The sequence below is a fragment of the Labeo rohita genome, chromosome 25, assembly GCF_022985175.1.
Source record: "Labeo rohita strain BAU-BD-2019 chromosome 25, IGBB_LRoh.1.0, whole genome shotgun sequence".
Classification (NCBI taxonomy): domain Eukaryota; kingdom Metazoa; phylum Chordata; class Actinopteri; order Cypriniformes; family Cyprinidae; genus Labeo; species Labeo rohita.
Window position 1 is genome coordinate 27432047 of NC_066893.1, and position 21697 is coordinate 27453743.

The 21697-nt window shown below is 30.4% G+C and overlaps 1 protein-coding gene across 1 annotated transcript; it reads right to left on the reverse strand.

Annotated features, from left to right (window-relative positions):
- Window positions 1-744: 744 nt before the first annotated feature.
- coro2bb (coronin, actin binding protein, 2Bb) lies at window positions 745-16770 on the reverse strand. Its single transcript, XM_051100065.1, has 12 exons — window positions 16607-16770; window positions 14540-14740; window positions 10292-10408; window positions 10064-10213; window positions 9821-9985; window positions 7590-7706; window positions 7408-7512; window positions 7228-7324; window positions 4108-4220; window positions 3880-3970; window positions 3651-3784; window positions 745-1281 (listed from the first exon to the last, which is right to left on the reverse strand). The coding sequence occupies exons 1-12, from the start codon at window positions 16619-16621 to the stop codon at window positions 1162-1164; spliced, it is 1425 nt and encodes a 474-aa protein (XP_050956022.1). The 5' UTR covers window positions 16622-16770; the 3' UTR covers window positions 745-1161.
- Window positions 16771-21697: the final 4927 nt, after the last annotated feature.

Here is a 21697-nt window from a genome sequence, read left to right on the forward strand (position 1 = left end):
GATTCAGATCGTGACTCAGAGTGCGTATCGTAAATCCTTTTCCAAATCCAAATGATTTTTGATTTATTTATGTATTTTTTTTTATTAAACAGTACAAAACATCAACCCATTAAGGCAGTACAGTTAAAAACAAAGACAAATATAAATCCCTTCCAAAAGTGTTACAAAAGAGTTTTGTGTGTGTATATTTATGATGTATATTTAAAGACATACAGTATATATTTTGAATATATTTACATGTATTGACATATATACATAATAAATATACACACCACACACACATATGCACACAAAAACTTTTATTTTGAATACGATTGATTGCCATTTGCAATTGGATCTGTTGTTTGACCTCTTCATATTTAAGGAGAGAACTGTAGTCGGTTATTATGATGACAATGGGCTAAAGGACTTTCTTTTCTCAGCTTTAGCAATCAGGTTAATTTACCAACACTAATCCTACATAGATAATTAATTTTAAAAAAACATAAACCCTTGTAATAATCACAAATGCTGCAACAAATGCTTCTGACCTCATTTGCAGGAAAGATGAATTAAAAATAAAAACCAATGCTTGTTATTAGATCAGCAGCTACTTGATTTAGTATTTCAATAAGTGTGTTTTGTTTTCCAGGTGGTTTGTGTGGCCTATTTACCATATGATTTGTGATTTCAGATCCCGGTCCTGGTTAAGGCTTCCACAACTGTTCATTTTCACTAATCGACTTTCAGAAAAATAGTCAGATGTGGTTGAGCAGTATTTTATTTCGTAGGAATATGTCATGTAGTACTTACAAATACATATATACATCACACCAGCATTAATGACGAACACGATCACTGATTTTGAACATCTCATGTATTTCTAGAGCAGGTTGAGAGTTTGAAATGCTTTTGCTCTCTCCTCTAGCGCCATCTGCTGACAGACAACCAGAACTTCATATGCTTCCTCAACAAATGAAGAAGAACATCTGTTAGAATCATAATCCCTTGTAAATATCAAGACTTCATTTGTACATCTGTATCTTACAGGACAAAACAAAACAGATTTTTGACATACATCCATCTTCACTAATGTTTATTCAATTCCATAAAATCATAATAAAACAATTCCTTTTTGTCAGTGTAAACTTAATAACACAAATCAAGCAGCTGTTTTGGTCGTCACGTGTTTCTCAAGTTCTTGAGCTCCAGCTCCAGCTGTCGGATTCTCTCGTCTTTTCCTCCGAGTTCATCTTTGAGTTTCCTAATTTCATCCTGCTGCCTGTAGACCATCTTCAGAAGCTGCTCATGAGACAGAAAAGACTTTTTTTAGACATCAAAAGATTAAACAGAGAGCAAATGGACAATTTCCTGGATCAGATGTTTCTCCAGAAAAATAAAACACCCTGGTAATCTTATATGGGCGACAATATAAAGTTAACGCCCCCCCCAAAAAAACAAACCTAAACTCAAAACAGCTGAAAGGCCAGAATAGTCACAAAAACATGTTCATTCTCTATTAATAACACAATATTCATGCAGCATGTTTATTCATGTCTGAACATCGATTACAGTTTTTGGATGAGCCCGCATGCAGAAACTCAGACTTGTCTTTGGACGTGGTTAATTTATAATTACGTCAGTGAAAAATATGCTAAAAAAAAGCTAACTTTAAAAGATTGTTGTCCAGATGTGAAACCAGCTGCTGTAATGAGGCACAACCCTAGATGCGCTTCATCTGTTTTACCATTAGATGGCAGTAAGGCACGCAGATAATGCATGTTTATCAAAATGTGTTAACCTGATATAGGAATGCTTTTCTATATCAGCATATTAGAATGATTTCTATAACAATCATGTGACAGACTGGAGTAATGATGCTGAAAATTCAGTTTTGCATCAGAGGAATAAATTATATTTTACAATATATTTACATATAAAACCATTTCATTTAGTTTATTAACATTTATACTAATTTTTCAAAATTAAATAAACCAATTTAATTATAACTTAACTAAAATAAAAAATATGTAATGTAATAGTCATTTTTAATTTGATTTTGCTACTTCTGTATTTTGTTTTATTTGACTTCTGTACCCCAAATAAAAATGGTGTAACATAATAGTCATTTTTTAACTATTTTGCTTCTTCTGATTTTTATTTTGAATTTTATTTCCCTTTTTTTTTTCATTTATTTTCAAAATCACTTCCGTTGTTCTATTTCTTGTAAATTTGATTGTAATTTTATTTTACTTGAATAATAACTTTAAAAACCTGAAGCACTGTTTGGATAATTGAGAAACACCATCTAATTTCATTTAGTTTATATTTATACTAATATTTCAATATTAAATAAGCCAATTCAATTCTAAACTAAAATAATAAAATAAAAAATGTATAATGTAATAGTTATTTTTAATTTTATTTAGCTACTTCTGTATTTTTATTTTATTATTTTTATTTATTTATTTATTTATGTTTTTTTTTTTTTTGTTGTTGTTTTTTTTTTTGTTGTTTTTTTCAAAATTACTTCTTTTGTTCTATTTCTTGTAAATTGTATTATTTTATTTTACTTGGATAAATACTTGGAAAAACCTACAGCAATGTTTGAATAATTGAGATACACCTTATAAGTTCATTTAGTTTCTTAATATTTATACTAACATTTCAATATTAAATAAACTAATTCAATTCTAATCTAAAATAATAAAATAAAAAATGTGTAATCTAATAGTCATGTTTTATTTTATTTTGCTACTTCTGTTTTTTATTTTAAATTTTATTGTCCTTTTTTCAAATTATTTTCAAAATCAGATCTTTTGTTCTATTTCTTGTAAACTGTATTATTTTATTTTACTTGAATAAAAACTTTTAAGAAAACACTATCTAATTTAATTTAGTTGATATTTATACCAATATTTATTATTAAATAAACCAATTCAATTCTAAACTAAAATAATAAAATAAAAAAATGTGTAATGTAATAGTCATTTTTAATTTTATTTAGCTACTTCTGCATTTTATTTAAAATTTTATTTTCCAATTTTTTTCAATATATTTGTTTAAATCACATTTTTGTTATATTTCTTGCAAATTTTATTGTTATTTTATTTTACTTGAATAAAAAATGAAGCAATGTTTGAATAATTCAGAAACATCATATCATCTCATTTAGTTTATTAATATTTATACTAATATATCAATATTAAATAAACTAAATTCAATAATAAAATAAAATACAATTTTTAGTACAATAGTAATTTTATTAGTTTTATTTTACTTGGATACTTCTGTTCTTATTTTAAGTACTTCTTTTGCTTTTATTTATTCTGTGTCTTGTAGACTTTAAGTGTCTTTTTTTAACTTGAATACTAAATTGAAAAACCTGAAGCAATGTTTGACTTCCCAATATATATGGCGAAAAATTGCCATAGTAATGATTTTCTATATCAGTGTATTAGAATGATTTCTGAAGGATCATGTGACACTGAAGAGTAGTATTAGTAATGATGCTGAAAATTCAGCATTGGATCACAGGAATAAATTACATTTCACAATATATTTACATAGAAAACAGATATTTTGAATTGTAATAATATTTCACAATTTTACTGTTTTTACTGCATTTTTTAATCAAATAAATGCAGACTCAATGAGCCAAAGAGACACACCTCTTTGTCTGTGTTTGGGGAAATGTTTTCCAGCAGATCGATGCCCTTCACTGTCCGTCTGTCTCGTTTGGAGGCTCTGAGACCTGCTGGATTTGGACGTTTATAAGCTTCTTTAAGAGAAATCAGCAGCGGCCCTGTACAAACACACACAGATCAGACGCATGAATGAATTCAGATTATATTTATTTATCCACTCATTTCTAAAACTACATGAAGATGAAGACGTCACCTCTGTCAATCCCACTGAGCCACTCGGCGGCCGACAGGGCAGATTCTGTGCCCGCCGTCATCGGGAAAATATCCTCCTGATACGTCTCGGACTGCAGTGGACAGAAATACATTTACTCACACAAAGATTTGAATATAAATCAAATGAACTTGATCTGGCATTCACTCAATGAAGCATCTCACTTCATCTTGTTTTTAAAGCTCAAAGGTAAAGTCATGTTTTGCTCACCCTGCGCGGGACGATCATGGAAATGGGCTCCACCAGACCTTTCAGAGTCACCAGCTTATAAAACCTGAAGATCTCACACTCACCCACATCCACGCCGCGTTTGGGCATCACACCTGCACACCAACATCAACCAGTCATTTTATTATTTTTATTTGTATTTTTTTTGGTTACTTTTGTTACTTTACTTTTTCCCATTTTATTTGTTCCATTTCTTGTCAGTTTTATTGTAATTCTGTTTTACATGAATAATCACTTGAAATACCCTGAAGCATATAATTTCATTTAGTTTATTATTATGCTGTTAACATGTTTTAGCATGATTAGCTTGTTGCTTGTATTTTTATAGGCTGATTACAATGTTGTTAGCGTGATTAGCATGTTGTTAGCATAATTTGCAAGTTACTTGCATGTTTGTAGCCTGATTAGCATGTTGATAGCATGTTTTGCGCATGATTAGCATGTTGCTAGCATGTTTCTAACATGGCTAACATGTTACTAGCTTGTTGTTAACATGTTTATAGAATTATTAGCATATTACTAGCATGTTGTTAACATGATTGGCATGTTGCTAGCATGTTGTTAGCATGTTTCTAATATGATTGGCATTTAACTAGCATTTTGTTAACATGATTAGCAAGTTACTAGCATGTTGTTAGCATGTTTCAAATATGATTAGCATGTAACTAGCATACTGCTAGCATGATTAGCAAGTTACTAGCATGTTGCTAGCATGTTTCAAATATGACTAGCATGTAACTAGTATTCTGCTAGCATGATTAGCAAGTTACTAGCATGTTGTTAGCATGTTTCTAACATGATTACCATGCTGCTAGCATGATTAGCAAGTTACTAGCATGTTGCTAGCATGACTAGCATGTTACTAGCATTGTTGTTAACACGATTAGCGTGTTACTAGCATGTTGTTAGCATGTTTCTAACATGATTAGCATACTGTTAGCATGATTAGCAAGTTACTAGCATGTTGTTAGCATGTTTCAAATATGATTAGCATGTAACTAGTATTCTGCTAGCATGATTAGCAAGTTACTAGCATGTTGTTAGCATGTTTCAAATATGATTACCATGCTGCTAGCATGATTAGCAAGTTACTAGCATGTTGTTAGCATGTTTCAAATATGATTAGCATGTAACTAGTATTCTGTTAGCATGATTAACAAGTTACTAGCATGTTGTTAGCATGTTTCTAACATGTTACTAGCATTGTTGTTAACACGATTAGCATGTTACTAGCATGTTGCTAGCATGATTAGCATGTTACTAACATGTTGTTAGCATGTTTCTAACATGATTAGCATGCTGCTAGCATGATTAGCAAGTTACTAGCATGTTGCTAGCATGACTAGCATGTTACTAGCATTGTTGTTAACACGATTAGCATGTTACTAGCATGTTATTAGCATGCTTCTAACATGATTAGCATGCTGCTAGCATGATTAGCAAGTTACTAGCATGTTGCTAGCATGATTAGCATGTTACTAGCATGTTGTTAGCATGTTTCTAGTATGATTAGCATGTAACTACCTTTTTGCTAGCATGAATACCAAGTTACTAGCATGTTGTTAGCACGATAACCATGTTACTAGCACGCTGCTACCATGATTAGCATGTTACTAACATGTTGCTAGCATGATTAGCATGTTACTATCACGTTGCTACCATGATTAGCATGTTACTAGCATGTTGCTAGCATGATTAGCATGTTACTAGCATGTTGCTAGCATGATTAGCATGTTACTAGCATGTTGCTAGCATTATTAGCATGTTACTAGCATGTTGTTAGCATGTTTCTAGTATTATTAGCATGTAACAAGCACATTGCTAGCATGATTTTCAACTTACTCGCATGTTGTTAGCGCGATTAGCATGTTACTAGCATGTTGCTAGCATGATTAGCATGTTACTAGCACGTTGCTACCATGATTAGCATGTTACTAGCATGTTGCTAGCATTATTAGCATGTTACTAGCATGTTGTTAGCATGTTTCTAGTATTATTAGCATGTAACAAGCACATTGCTAGCATGATTTTCAACTTACTCGCATGTTGTTAGCGCGATTAGCATGTTACTAGCACGTTGCTAGCATTTTTCTATCATGATTAGCACGTTACTAGCATTTTGCTAGCATGATTAGCAAGTTACCAATGTTTGTACCATTATTAGCATGTTATTACCATGTTTGTAACATGATTAACATGTTACTAACATGTTGCTAGCATGATTAGCAAGTTATTAGCATTTTGTTAGCATGATTAGCAAGTTACTAGTAGGTTTTAGCATGATTAGCATGTTACTAGAATTTTGTTAGCATTATTAGCATGTTACTAGCATTTTGTTAGCATGTTTCTAACATGATTAATATGTTACTAGCATGTTGTTAACATGATTAGCAAGTTACTAGTAGGTTTTAGCATGATTAGCATGTTACTAGCATTTTGTTAGCATGTTTCTAACATGATTAATATGTTACTAGCATGTTGTTAACATGATTAGCAAGTTACTAGTAGGTTTTAGCATGATTAGCATGTTATTAGAATTTTGTTAGCATTTTTCTATCATGATTAGCATGTTACTAGCATGTTGTTAACATGATTAGCAGGTTATTAACATGTTGTTAGCATGATTAGCATGTTACTAGAATTTTGTTTTATTGTAATTTTTAATTTATTTTTAACATGCACATGTGCAGTTAAATATAACACACAATATAATATATAAATTATATATATATTTCCATTTATATTATTTATATAACATATTACCACTTTATTAGCTTCATTTCATTTTATTTGGCTACCTATATGTTCCATTATACTGTATTCCATTATTTCCAATAAAATTATTTAGTTTCAAAAATACTTATTTTTCAATTTCTTGCAGATTATGTTGTAATTTTATTTTATTTCAATAATAATTAGAAAGGTTTGAATACATTTTTGTTTATTAATATTTGTACTCATATTTCAATACTAAAATAAAATAGTGAAATAAAAAAGTGTCCATTCGCATATTGTTGTTTTTTGTCTTGATAATGAAATTTGCCCAAAAAATAATGTAATTTAAGTGGTAATCTGTAAATGTTTTTGGTGACAGTAACTCACCCAGACCCTTCTGAGGAGCCGGCGATCTGAACTCCATCAGGAACTGCAGGAAGGGTTTTTCAGGACTGACCTCATAATATCTGATGTTTCCGTCTCCCTGTGAATGTGAGATGATCTCCACTTTAAGATTACACACACAGTTCTGCACAGTGCAGGTTGTTTTAAAGGAGAGTCGCTCACCTTCCCGGCCAGATAAAGCATGTGTGTGTCTGCATCATAGAAGGGGAAGAGGACACCGGACAGCCCGTCGATCTCCTCCTCCGTGATGGGAGCGGACAGATCCTCCTGCATATTTAAACAAATGTCTGCAGGAATTTGTTGACTAACTTCAGCCAAGTGATATTAAACGGTTTAGATCCTACCTGATCCCACAATGCAATCTGTCTAGTGTTCCACCTGGAGACGCCTGTGGTGAGGACATGCTTCAGATTACCCAGAAACACCACGCGGTTCACTCTCGTGCTTTTACAGTCTGCTTCCTGTTCGGATGAACACATTATATAAAATTAAACAAACATGCCCAGTTAAAAAAATAACATTCAGTTAAAATATAAAATATAAAATATAAAATATAAAATATATATGTTAATTGTTAATTGTTATGTTAATTTATTAAAATTATATATATACACAAATATAAAAAATTACAATTCACTGACACCAAACTGGAATGGTGCAAAAATGTATTTATTTATATAATTATTTTAATTCAAAATATACTGAATTAAACAAACGTGTACAGTTAAATATAATGTATAGTTAAAATTTAAATTTAAAAATTAAACACAAAAAATCAAATAAACATAGCATTTTTAATTAATATTTATTAGTTAAAATCTAGAAATATTTTTCTATTATGAAAAAAATATATACAAACATAAAAAAAATTACAGTTCAGTGACACCAAACTGGAATAGTGCAAAGATTAATAAATTTATTTTTAATTAATTAATTAATTAATTAATATAAAAATTTATTTATTTATTGATATCAACAAAATATATTGAATTAAACAAACATGTACAGTTGAATATAATGCGTAGTTATAATCTAAAAATATAATCTAAAAATTAAATACAAAATATTAAAAAAACATAAAAATATATATACAAATATAAAAAAATTACAATTCAATAACACCAAACTGGAATAGTGCAAAGATTTATTTATTTATTTATTTCCAACAAAATATATTGAATTAAACAAACATGTACAGTTAAATATAATGTATAGTTAAAATGTAAATCAAAAAATTTAACACAAAATATCAAATAAACATAACATTTTAAATTAATATTTTTTAGTTACAATATAGAAATATTTTTCTATTTATTATTAAATATATATATTTATATATATATATATATATATAGTCAAGTTATAATTATATATTATATATAGTTAAACAGCTAAAATTTAATGTAATTAATATATAAATCTAAAAATATAGTAAAAATATAAAATTAAACTGTTTAAACAAACAGGCTCAGCTGAAATATTAAGCTGATATTTTTTAATATATATGTTATTTTTCTATTTATTATTAAAAATATATACACAAATATAAAAAAATACAGTTCGTGACACCAAACTGGAATGATGCAAAGATAACATTTATTTCCAACAAAATATATCGAATTAAACAAACATGTACAGTTAAATATAATGTATAGTTAAAATTTAAATCTAAAAATAAAATAGCAAATAAACTTTAAATTAAATATATGTATATTTCTATGATTATCATAAATCTAACAAAATATAATTAAATGGTTAAAATATAATGTAGTTAATATATAAATCTAAAAATAAACTAAAAATATAAAATAGAAATGTTTATTTTAAAATGTTTTTTAAAATACATTTATTTATTATTTAAAAAAAAAAAATTATAATTCTGTGACACCAAATTGGAATAATGCAAAAATAGCATTTATTTACAAATAATATACATAATTAAACAAACACGTATGGTTAAATATAATGTATACTTAAAATATAAATCTAAAAATAAAATACAAATATCATATAATGCTTTATTTTAAATAAAAAATATTGACATATTTTTATTTTAATTAAATTACGCCAAACAGGATTATTATAAAAACAATATTTATTTCCAAGAAAATGGATTTAGTTAAACAAATTTGTACTATTAAATATAACGTACAGTTAAAACATAAATCTAAAAAAAAAGTTTTTTTATTTAAATTAAATATATATTTTTATATTTATTATTAAAATATTTTTTAAATATAATTCTGCAACACCTTTTAGAATAATGCAAAAATTAAATTTACTTCCAGCATCATATATTTATAAATATATTAAACAAACACATTCAGTAAAAATATAATACACAGTTAAAATCTAAACATAAAAAATCTAATATAATTTATTTTAATATATATATATATATATATATATATATATATATATTATAGAAATTATAAAAAAGTATAATTCAGCAACATATATAGTTATATATATTCATTTAAAAAGATACAATTTTTTAAATAAGAATAACACACACACAAAAAAAAACATTTATTTCCAAATACATTTTTTTGCGGTATATAACATCTGCACTCACCTGAAGAACTTTCCCTGAACGTGGATCAATAATCCGCAGTTTTTTATCCTTACAGCTTGTGGCCAGTAAACTTCCATCGGTGTTGAAGGACATACAGAGGACGACATCTGGATGGGTGTCAATCATCTTCACAGCCACGCCCTCCTCCAGGTTCCAGATCAGAATCTGTCAAACAAATAACAAAACATCACCAACGGTTTGTCATTCACATCACTGCGGGTTAGTTCTGGTTGCCTTGGTTACCTTGCAGTCGTATCCGGCGCTGAGCAGGATGCCGCTGCAGGTGGGGTGCCACTCGATAAGCCCCGCCCTCCGGCTGTGACCAATCAGGATCATTAGAGCTTCAGTCATGTTCCTCCTCAGACCGCCGTCAGGAATCTGCCAGATTCTCACCTGGAGGTCAAAGGTCACGGCTGCACTGGCATTAATGTTATCACCATCATTATCACGGTTAACTGGTCAATTTCTCACCGTACAGTCCTCAGAGCTGGATGCGATGATGTTGTCCATGAATGGACTCCATTTGATGTCCATCACGCTGCCCTGGTGGCCGCAGACCTTTGGGTAATGAGGGTCTATTCGCCCCGGCTGAGACAAAATAAGCTCATAATTATACCGGGGTTAGTTGTCACACAGAAAACTCTCAGTAGCAAATGTTTTCTCTAGTAGTGGTGTTTTATGTTACCACAAGATGGCGCTGTATACTATCCTTTGATGTTCCACAGAAGTCTTTAACAGCCACTGTGAATTTGCTGAGCAATAAAAGCTTAATTCAGTAAAATTGAATTCACTACCCTCTGTTAAGTTTCGTAAAAAACATTTCTGATGTGGTTTTGATTCAGCAGAGTTTTTGTGCGCTGAACTAACTGAACTAACTAGTATTAGAACTCTAACAGAGGGCTGATTGAGTGTCTGTACCAGTCACACGTGGCTCCATCTCTCAGTCCCAGAGAGACACTGATATCAATACATCCTCCCAACGCTGAACACACGTGTCTGAACACACACGCTTATGGATTACTGTTGTCTCTGATGGCATTTGCACATGATCTCTGGTCAAACAACTTTACTGTGATAGTACTTAGACCAAATCCTTACACCAGTTTTTTCTAGTATCTGTGTGTTTTAACTGGTTGGATGGCTAAACTGGTTTGTTTTATTACATGCAGTACAGTTATGCTCTAGTTGGTGGTTAAAGTAGTTTAAGTAAGTACTTAAACTAAAAAGTGTTTAATTTTAATTGAATGAGTAATCTAGTCTGTTTAGTATATAAAATATGTTCATGCTTTGGGTTGTTTTATACAGTATGGTTACGGTAAAGTTGGTGGTTAAGCTAATTTTAGTATGGTTAATGGTTAAACCAGTCGGTTTTAGTATCTAAAATATGTTTAGGTTTTAATTGGTTGCATGGTTAATCTAGTACTTTTGCATATATACTAAATAGTTATGCTTCAATTGGTTTATTAAACTAGTTTGTTTCAGTGTATACAGCATAGGTAAGCTGTGGTTAATTTGATCTGGTTTGTTTTATTACATGCAATATAGTTATGCTGTAGTTGGTGGTTAAAGTAGTTTAAGTACTTAAACTAAAAAGTGTTTAATTTTAACTAAATGAGTAATCTAGTCTGTTTAGTTTATAAAAGATGTTCATGCTTTTGGTGGCTGAACTAGTTTGTTTTGTTTCATACATTATGGTTACACTTAAGTTGGTGGTTAAGCTAATTCTAGTATGGTTAATGGTTAAACTAGTCGGTTTTAGTATATAAAATATGTTTAGGTTTTAATTGATTGCATGGTTAATCTAGTACTTTTGCATATATACTAAATAGTTATGCTTCAATTGGTTTATTAAACTAGTTTGTTTCAGTATGTACAGCATGGGTATGCTGTGGTTAATTTGATAGTTAAACCAGTTTGTTCTAGTATACACAGCACCTATATGTTTTAACTGGTTGGATGGCAAAACTGGTTTGTTTTATTACGTGCAGTACAGTTATGCTCTAGTTGGTGGTTAAAGTAGTTTAAGTAAATACTTAAACTAAAAAGTGTTTCATTTTAACTGAATGAGCAAGCTAGTCTGTTTAGTATATAACAGATGCTCATGCTTTTGGTGGCTAAACTAGTTTGTTTTGTTTTATACAGTATCGTTATGTTTAGTTGGTGGTTAAGCTAGTTTTAGTAATTAGTTACGCTGCATTTCGCTGAATGGTTAAACTAGTGTGTTTTAGTATACATAATATGTCTAAGTGTAATTAGTTACATGGTTAAACTACTACTTTTGGCTATATACTAAATGGTTATGCTTCAAGTGATTGATTAACTAGTTAATTTACTAAAAAACTGTTTCAGTATATACAACACAGGGATATGCTGTAGTTAATTTAATAGTTAAACCAGTTTGTTCCAGTATTTTCAAAATTATTATGCTCTGGCTGGTTACCCTTATGAAAATTAACCATGGTTTTATTATAGTAAAAGTTTAGTAACCATGTGTTTTTGTGCATTGATTACTGTTTGTATAACCATAGTTTTACTACAAATACCATGGTTAAACTATGGTTAGTGTAACAAGACCATGGTTAATTTGTGGTTACCATGGTTTAACTATAGTAATCAGTTTTTTTTTTTGTTTGTTTTATTTGTAGTAAAACTATGGTTAATTTTCGTATAGGTAGTTTTAGTATTTACAGTATGTTTATGCTGCATTAGGTTGGTTGGTCAAACTAGTTTAAAGATGAACAGTATGGTTATGCTTCACTTAGTCAGTTACATTAGTTTGTTATAGTATGCAGTTAGTTAGGTAATTGATTAGTTTATGTTTTTTGTTTTTGGCACAAAGTATGATTAGGCACTTCCCTTAAGAAAATTAACCAGGAATTTACCACAGATAAAACCAAAAAACCATGGTTACTATAGTTAAACCTTGGTAACCACACATTTACCATACTTTTGCTACACCAACCATAGTTTAACCATGGAATTTTTAGTAACTGTGGTTATACAAATGGTAATCAATAAGCCAAAAAACCATGGTTACAACACTTTTAATACAATAAAACTGTGGTTAATTTTCACAAGGGTAGACTTGTTTGTTCTAGTATGCAGACTACAACTACTCTTTAACTGACTGGATGATTAAACTAATTTGTTATAGTATGCACAGTATGGTTGGATAGTTGGTTAAACCAGTTTCTTTCAGTTTCTTTCAGTATGCACATTATGACTTCACTTTGATTAGTTTCGCACAGTATGTTTAAAAGTTTTAGTTGTAAAGTTGGTTTAACTAGTTTGTTTTAGTATTGAGTGTAGTTATGCTTTATTTGGAAAGTTGGTTAAACATTATGACTCCGCTTTGATTGGTCAAGTTTTTTTTAGTATGCACATTATAACTTCACTTCACAATAGTTGGTTAAACTAGTTTGTTTGAGTATGCACAGAATGATTATGCTTGAGTTGGTTGGTTAAACTAGTTTGTTTTGGTAAGTACACTATGGTTATGCTTTAGTTGGATAGTTGGTTAAACTGGTTTGTTTTAGTAAGTACACTATGGTTATGCTTCAGTTGGATAGTTGGTTAAACTAGTTTGTTTTAGTAAGTACAGTACAATTATGCTTCAATTGAAAAGTAGGTTAAACAAGTTTATTTCTATGGACAGTATGATTAAGCGTTAAACTAGTTTTACATATGCACAGTATGTCTATGCTTTAACAGACCGGTAAAACAGTTTGTGTAATTATGCACAGTATAACAATGTTTTGGTTGGTCAGAATAGTTTGTTTCAGTATGCTCATTATGGTTATATTTTAGTTTGAAAGATGGTTAAACTAATTAGTTTTAGTATGAACAGTAAGGTTATGCGTCAGTTGAACAACTGGTTAATCTAGTTAAACTAGTTCACACTATGGTTATGCCTCAGTTGGATAGTTGGTTAAACTGGTTTGTTTTAGTAAGTACACTATGGTTATGCTTTAGTTGGATAGTTGGTTAAACTGCTTTGTTTTAGTAAGTACACTATGGTTATGCTTTAGTTGGATAGTTGGTTAAACTAGTTTGTTTTAGAAAGTACAGTACAATTATGCTTCAATTGGAAAGTAGGTTAAACAAGTTTATTTCCATGGACAGTATGATTAAGCATTAATTGACTGGCTAAACTAGTTTTACATATGCACAGTATGTCTATGCTTTAACAGACCGGTAAAACAGTTTGTGTAATTATGCACAGTATAACAATGTTTTGGTTGGTCAAACTAGTTTGTTTTGGTATGCACAATACAGCTATACTTGGATGGATAAACTAATTAATTTTAGTGTGTATTTGTACATATGGTTATACTTCAGTTTCATAGCTGTTAAATTAGTGAAACTAGTTTGTTTTTATATATACAGTATGGTTATGCTTAGCTAAATAGTTGGTTAAACTAGTTTGTTTGAGTATGCACAGTATGATTATGCTTCTAGTTTGCTTTGGTAAGCAGGGTATGGTTACTTTGGATAGTCAAACTAATTATTTTTCGTATGAACAGTAAGGTTATTTGTCAGTTGAAGAATTGGTTAATCTAGTTAAACTAGTTCATTTTAATGTGTATTTGTTAGCTAAATAGTTGGTTAAACTAGTTTGCTTGGGTATGCACAGAATGATTATGCTTCAGTTGGTTGGTTAAACTAGTTTGCTTTGGCAAGCAGGGTATGGTTAGGTGAATGATCAGTTGTTAACTATACCTTATGAAGTGGGATAACGAGGAACGCTCCTCCTCCCGCACTCTCTGTGACCACCGCAAGGAATTTGGGGTTAACGGCGCAGAAGTGGTTGTCATGAACGCTGTGAGTGATGGGAATTCCCTCGTAACACTGTTCCCTGCTTCCCGCTTTTCCATAAACATGCCGGAACTTGGAGCTTCTGTACGTGGAGTGCCACGACATCTACAGATGACAAACACAGCCAGTAATCACAGGTTACACAGACGAAACCAGCAGCGCCAATGATGATTCACTTATCAAAAGGGCAATTTCACCAGGTTATGTCAGTGCTAGTCTTCACACTGGCTTTTCTGCACCAGTTCTGTTGTGTGACAGGATCACATCTATTTATAGTGACACACTTTTCACGTTTAATCCCAGAGAATTATTATTTTCCCTCATGATGAGCACTCAGGTTAACAGTTCTTGCAGGTTTCTGTTTAATGAACACATCTGAGGTTTATAACGGGATGCAGAGTTTGACAGCTGCCACATCCCACATGTTCTAACGTCAGCGATCAAACAGAGAACATGACCCATTTTCCCTCGCGCCGCTCTCTCTCTCAAGCTGGTGACGTTGCGTTCGAATGGCCAAGATTGTGTAACTCGATTTAATGAGTTGGAGGATTCGCAGAAGAAAGATCTGCTACACATAATCCTCTTCAGCCTTATGCATCCTATATAGCAAAGGAAAAGAAACACAGAATAAATGTTTCTGGCCTATTTACAACTCTAACCTGACTAACAGTCACTAAAAAGTGCGATATGATCATATGGAAATGCAAAACGACACATTTAATTGTGACTTTGACTGGTGAAACACTCTCATCCTGTGGTTTGTTTCAGTCAGCTGCGTTTCATTGTTTGCTATTGTTTCAGCTCAATTCCTGCTTTGCCCCCGTGTGTTTCCTTCTTTTGCTCTCAAACACACGCACACTCCGACTAGAACCGAATCTTTAGGGATTCAAACACAATGGGAATCCATCCGCACCCTCTGCTCAAGAAGGGAAGTGAATTATATTAATATCTTCATATAAAGACAATGTGAGCACCACTGAATGCACAACCATCATTATTTAACTCACTTATGTGGTTGTAATTGAAACTAGAGCATTGGAAGAGTGAAAAAAGATTCACACGTATTCCCAGTTGCTTGTTTTCACTGCATAAGAATTTCAACACTGTTTAATCAGTATTTTTTATTTTGTTTGTTAGTAAAATGTACTTAAAACAAGATGCATTTACTTGGGAAGCAAAAAGACTTGAATTCAATTTATTTTCTTACCCAACTAAAATAGTTTTTATTTGTTTTAAGCATTAATATAACAAAATGTATATTAATTCTAATTAATTATATTAATTATCAGTGAGTTGCATGGTTAAAACAAGAAAAATGTTGTTGGTGGTTAAATATTTTTTTAATTATATTAAGAAAATTATTTTGCATTGCATATAACAAAAAAAAAAAGACTAATTTTAAGGCTTTGGTCTTCTTTCTAATGATATTGTTTATAATTTGTCAAAATTAAATAAATATTTAACTGGTGATATAAAATAACACTTCTAGCGTAACTGGAAAAATATATTAATTATAAAATAAGATTATAAAATATAACCCATATTTATTATAAAAATAAGATCATAAAATATAGACTTTTCGTTCATAATATAATCTAACTGTGCAGTAAATAAATAATGCATTTCTAGCATAATTAGAAAAAATATATTCATTATAAAAATAATATAATCTCATAATATATTCATCATAATGTAATATTTTTATTAATTAAAAAAATATTAAAATATACATTTTATATTATATATATATATATATATATTATATTGTATTGTATTAGATCATAATATAATCTTTTTATTCATCAAAATATATGATATTATTAAAAAAAGAATTGTGCAAAAATATATTAATTTTTATTATTTAATTATACATTAATTTCCACAATTTTCTCATGACTTTCTTGCTCTCTATTACGTCCTGAGTGTTTCTATCCAGCATCTTCATTCAAACTCTCGTGTCACTGTTCTTACCTTAACTTTGGTCATGAAGATCCGCTCTTTTTCCTCTCCAAATGATCCCAGAAAGATCTTCTGCTGCTGGACTAATGAAGGGAAACTACAGGAGAAAGACAGAGAGAGTAAATGACACACATCTGCTGCTGCTGTTGAATCTGTGAGTCAAACACAAACATAATCATACACGCTGCAAACACGACTCCTCCCTCCATCTCTCTTTCTCTCTCTCTCTGGTGATTATATAACACATGCAGTGTCTGACTGTCATGCTAAAATCAGCTCTGATCCTCTTTAACATGTGCTGGATACATATGATTCAGTTCACAGGTGAATCTCACAAAAAGGCAGTCAAAATGTTGACTCTTGATTACTTTGTTTGCAGTAAGATGTAAAATGGGGTAAGTTACATATGGGAAATATGACTTTAAACATTGTTTTTTACTCAGGATTTTTGATTTTTTTAAAGATTAAAACCGTTTGCTTCATTTAGAAATGCATTCACATGATGTTTTGGGCATACCGAGGGGTGAGAACCAGAAGGGCGTAAGTGACATTTTGGGTGAAATGGAGATAAAAATATCAAATGAAAGCTCTTGATGAGCTCTATCTACTGGCAAAAGTACATCTGACTCAAACGACTGAAATCAGTACACAAAGTCAGATCAAACTATGGTAAATATTTGTTTTGGCCCTCCTGTAAAGTTGGTGAAATGTCACTTATGCCTTTCTGGTTTTCACCCTTCGATACTGTTCCTTATCAAGCTTCAGTTTTCATAATGAATTAATATCTTATTAGTTTTTAGTATGTCCTTCTGACAATATTTAATCAAGGATTTAATAAAAGTGTTTGCTTAATGAGTAAATGTCAATGTTAATGTCATCAGGACATAGATTAAAAGTGATATGACGCCCTCTTGTGGCCGTGAGATGAAACAAAACAACTTCCCACCAGCCAATGCAGGTAAAAAAAATAATTTGTTAAATGCATTTTGTGAATAAATTTGAATGTTCCATTTCTGAAAATTAAATGAGAGAAAAAGTCTAGTCGTCACAAAGTGCAACTGCATACATTTGTAGTAGTGCTGATATTAGTAAAAAAAAATATACGAAAAATTATTTTAAAAATTATATTAATTATAAAAATGATATGAATTTTTTAAATTGAAAAACTCTAATGACTAAGTGTTAGAATAAACAAGCAAACAAATAAAATGAATACATACATAAAATAAAAATATTATTAAAATAAGAATCTCCTAAAAAAATGTTCATTATAGAAATAAAAATATAATCCTTTTATTTATAAAACAATCTCATAATGTAAATATATTACATCATAATATAACCTTTTCATACATCAAATTACATAAAAAAAAAAAAAAAAAAAAAAAAAAAAAAATTCACTCTAACTGATTCATTAATTTGACAAAATCTTTTTGTTAGTATATAAAGTTCATGGGTTCTTGCTTTTTAATTAATCAATTTATAGACAATTTTATGGACAATCATTAAAAAGGGCAGTCTGTTAATGGGTAAATAAAGCAATAAGCTATTATAAGCACTTAGCTGTTATAAATTCACTGGCTTCACTGGGCTTATTGCTAGTAAGGTTTCACAAAATAAAACAGAGCAAATAAAGTATAATGACATAAATAAAAACAGTATTCTTCCACCAAACAATGTAGTTCCTCAGAAACAGTTGCGGTTGCAACAAAGTGGTTGCCGAGCAACACACAAAAGTAAAAAAAATGCGTGTTGAGTAATTTACAACAGCTTAGAACATGGCTCAACCAATCAGAATTGAGGAACTGTCCATTTTATAATTTGGATTTTAAACGACTCCACTTTGGTAAATTTAAGACTTCCCCATATGAAAATTAAAGCTAATGCTGTCCTCACTATCATAAGTGTATCACTTGTTATGAGCATGGTATTCATAAGAGTAAATGATTTTAGTAAATTCAGACTTTGTGTGTCTATTTGCTGAACATTCAGATTCCTGACGGCTTCAGAAATCTTTTCCCAGAAAATAGATTTACATTATCATCACAATGACTAAATGTATGATTTAAACCATCACCCTGGCAAAGTGATTTTTACTTATGAGAAACAGTAACATCTGAGAGCTAAATCTGGATGAAATAAGCTCTGTTCAGATCTATTTAAAAACAGATTGCATAAGCGTTTGTCTGGAACGTTTTTGTAACTACTGACTCTCTGGAGACAATCCAGTATAGAATAGAACTTATATATGAAATATGAAATGAAAATACACATTTTTAAATTAATATGTACTTTATATTTATTATATAATTATATATATGTTTACAGAAATGTATTATACAATTAAATAATTTATTAATTTATATATATATATATATTTGTGTGTGTGTTTATTATATTTAATGAACATACAGTAAATAACAAAAATATAAAACTATATTATAATTACATAATAAATATAAAATAAATAATTATTTAAAAAAAATGACTTTTAATAATTAAAATTAATGACAGATAGATGCAACATGCTGAAAACCACTAAAAACTCCTAGAAATGTCCTGCGCTCACAGCTTCTCCATAAAACAGTTGAAGATGTTCAACCTGGACAGAAACATCCTGTTCATAATGGATTCCATATTCCACAGAAACAAACACGTCTGTCAAACACATGCACACACCTACACACACACATTCATAAACATGCACACATGCATATACAGGGTTAATTGCGAAACAGACCTGATCTGGCGAACACAACTGCTTCTTCATCTCTGTCTGGTCTTCATGCTGCTGCACTGGTTCGGCCGTCTGGCCCGGATGAACGAAATCCACGCCAATCTTTGCGTAAACTTGCTCCATGACGCCCTTCCTGTCCTGGGATTTAATAAAGACACAGATGACCTCATGATTCAGACTGACTTCACTTTTTTGATGTGGCTGTTAGATGTTATTTTAGCACATCTGATTCGTTTTGAGGTTTGGGTGAGTTAATTTGATGCAGGTTTAATTGCAGCCGTTTTTGGCTGCGAACATTATTGGCTGAAACACACCCACAAAGTCTATTTTTAAAAGTTTATAGCAGCCTGACGTCTCCTAATCCATATTCCAGATTGTTTTATTTTCATGGCTTTTCTTTTCACATTTGTAAACCAATTTCTTAATCACTTGTTGTTTTACTTGTAGATTACATCTTGAATATATTAATGTTTGATATATTAATGTTTCAAAATTTTATGCAGGGTTTCCTTCTTTTAACATTTTAACTAATTTATACTTAAAACAAATGATAGAAATTATCATTATTTAGATATATTCTCTGAAAAAAGTCTTTATGCTTTATGCAGTGTTGTCTTACTGCAATCATAGATTTTAATTACCTTATATATAAAACAAAACAAAACAAAACAAAACAAAAAAAAAAAACATTACAGATATATTCTCTGAAAACAAGACTTAATATCTTGATTTTAAGTACATTTTTTCTTGTTTTAATGTTCTAAAGATTTGTATTTTAAATAAATGCTGTTCTTTTTTCATTGATAATTTCATTTTATTGATAACAAATTAGCATATTGTAAATAAAATACAATAATTTGATGAACATTTGCTTTGATCCCAAGAATTCATCAAATTTTAAAGTACATTACAATAGAAAAACAAAATTTATACTGTAATAATATTTCACATTATTACTGTTTTTACTGTATTTTTGATCAAATAAATGCAGCCTTGGTGAGCATAAAAGACTTCTTTAGAACTTCACAACTCCAAACTTTAGAACATTAGTGTATATAACAGGAAAATGAGATATAAATATCATTTTTCTTTCTCTGTGAAACACAAAAGATCCAAAAAATGAAAGGACAAGACAAGCAAGTATAAAAAAAAACCCAATAAAAACCTTGAATTATGACAAAAATGTGTGTCTTTTCTTCATATTAAACTATCAGATGACTTTGGGAGACTTCCTGAATACTTTTATGGTGCCTTTATGTCTTTTCGGGACCTTGACACCTACATCTTTTGTATTCCACAGAAGAAACTCATGCGGCTTTTGAAATAACTCGAGGGTGAGTAAGTGATGAAGTTTATTCCACTCAGACTTACGGCAAAGACCTCGTCTGTGGTTAATCAGCTCCTGCTTTGTTGTTCTAGCGTATCAAACATCTCATCACGCCTGTAGTCTCTTAAACGCACTGAGTCACCGCATAAAGGTGAACGGCTAATCAGGAGTGTCTTTGGTGTGGCTGGCATTTTATATCCCCCTCAGCAGCTTCCAGAATATTCATGTGTTTACTTTGGTTTCCTACATTTGACAAACTAAACCACAAACTAAACATCGTACTGTTTTGGTTCAAAGGTTTTAGTTTGAGGTCAGAGCAAGGAAAAAGTTGTTTTTTTCATGCACTGCTCACTTTTATTTGTACTTTTGGTGCTTTATCTATCTATCTATCTGTAGACTTCAGCATATTTTTAAAGGCTGTTTTCTCAAAATGAGTTTTTTTTTTTCTCCACTTCATCAGGACTTACATTCACCAAATTTTAGAGTTTTATTCCTATCTGTATTCTGGAGGTTTTTATAGATGGGTTTTTGTTCATATGTCATTCACTTGATTTTATTATTGCACTTTATCTATTTGTGTCTGGTTTTTTTTTTTTTGTTTTTTTTTTTGTTTTTTTAATACAATACTTATCTTTAAAAGCTGTTTTCTCAAAATGAGTTTTTTCTCCACTTCAGCAGGACTTATATAAACCAATTTTTACAGTTTTATTCCTATCTGTATTCTGGATGTTTTTGTAGATGGGTTTGTTCATATGTCATTCACTTGATTTTATTATTGCACTTTATCTATTTGTGTTTCTATTTTTAAATACAATACTTATCTTTTAAAGGCTGTTTTCTCAAAATGAGTTTTTTATCCACTTCAACAGCACTTACATACACTAAAATGTACAGTTTTACTCCTATCTGTATTCTGGAGGTTTTTGTAGATGGGTTTGTTCATATGTCATTTGCTTGATTTTATTATCGCACTTTATCTATTTCCGTCTGTATTTTTAAATACAATAATTCTCAAAAATGAGTTTGTTTCTCCACTTCA

What these genes read in the sequence shown, in the direction of transcription:
- coro2bb (XM_051100065.1), bottom strand. An exon ending in AGATTGCATTGTGGGATCAG is followed by an intron (nt 7,513 to 7,589) that starts GTAGGATCTAAA and finishes TTAAATATGCAG; the next exon opens with GAGGATCTGTCCGCTCCCAT. An exon ending in GCTCAGTGGGATTGACAGAG is followed by an intron (nt 3,785 to 3,879) that starts GTGACGTCTTCA and finishes GTGTTTGTACAG; the next exon opens with GGCCGCTGCTGATTTCTCTT.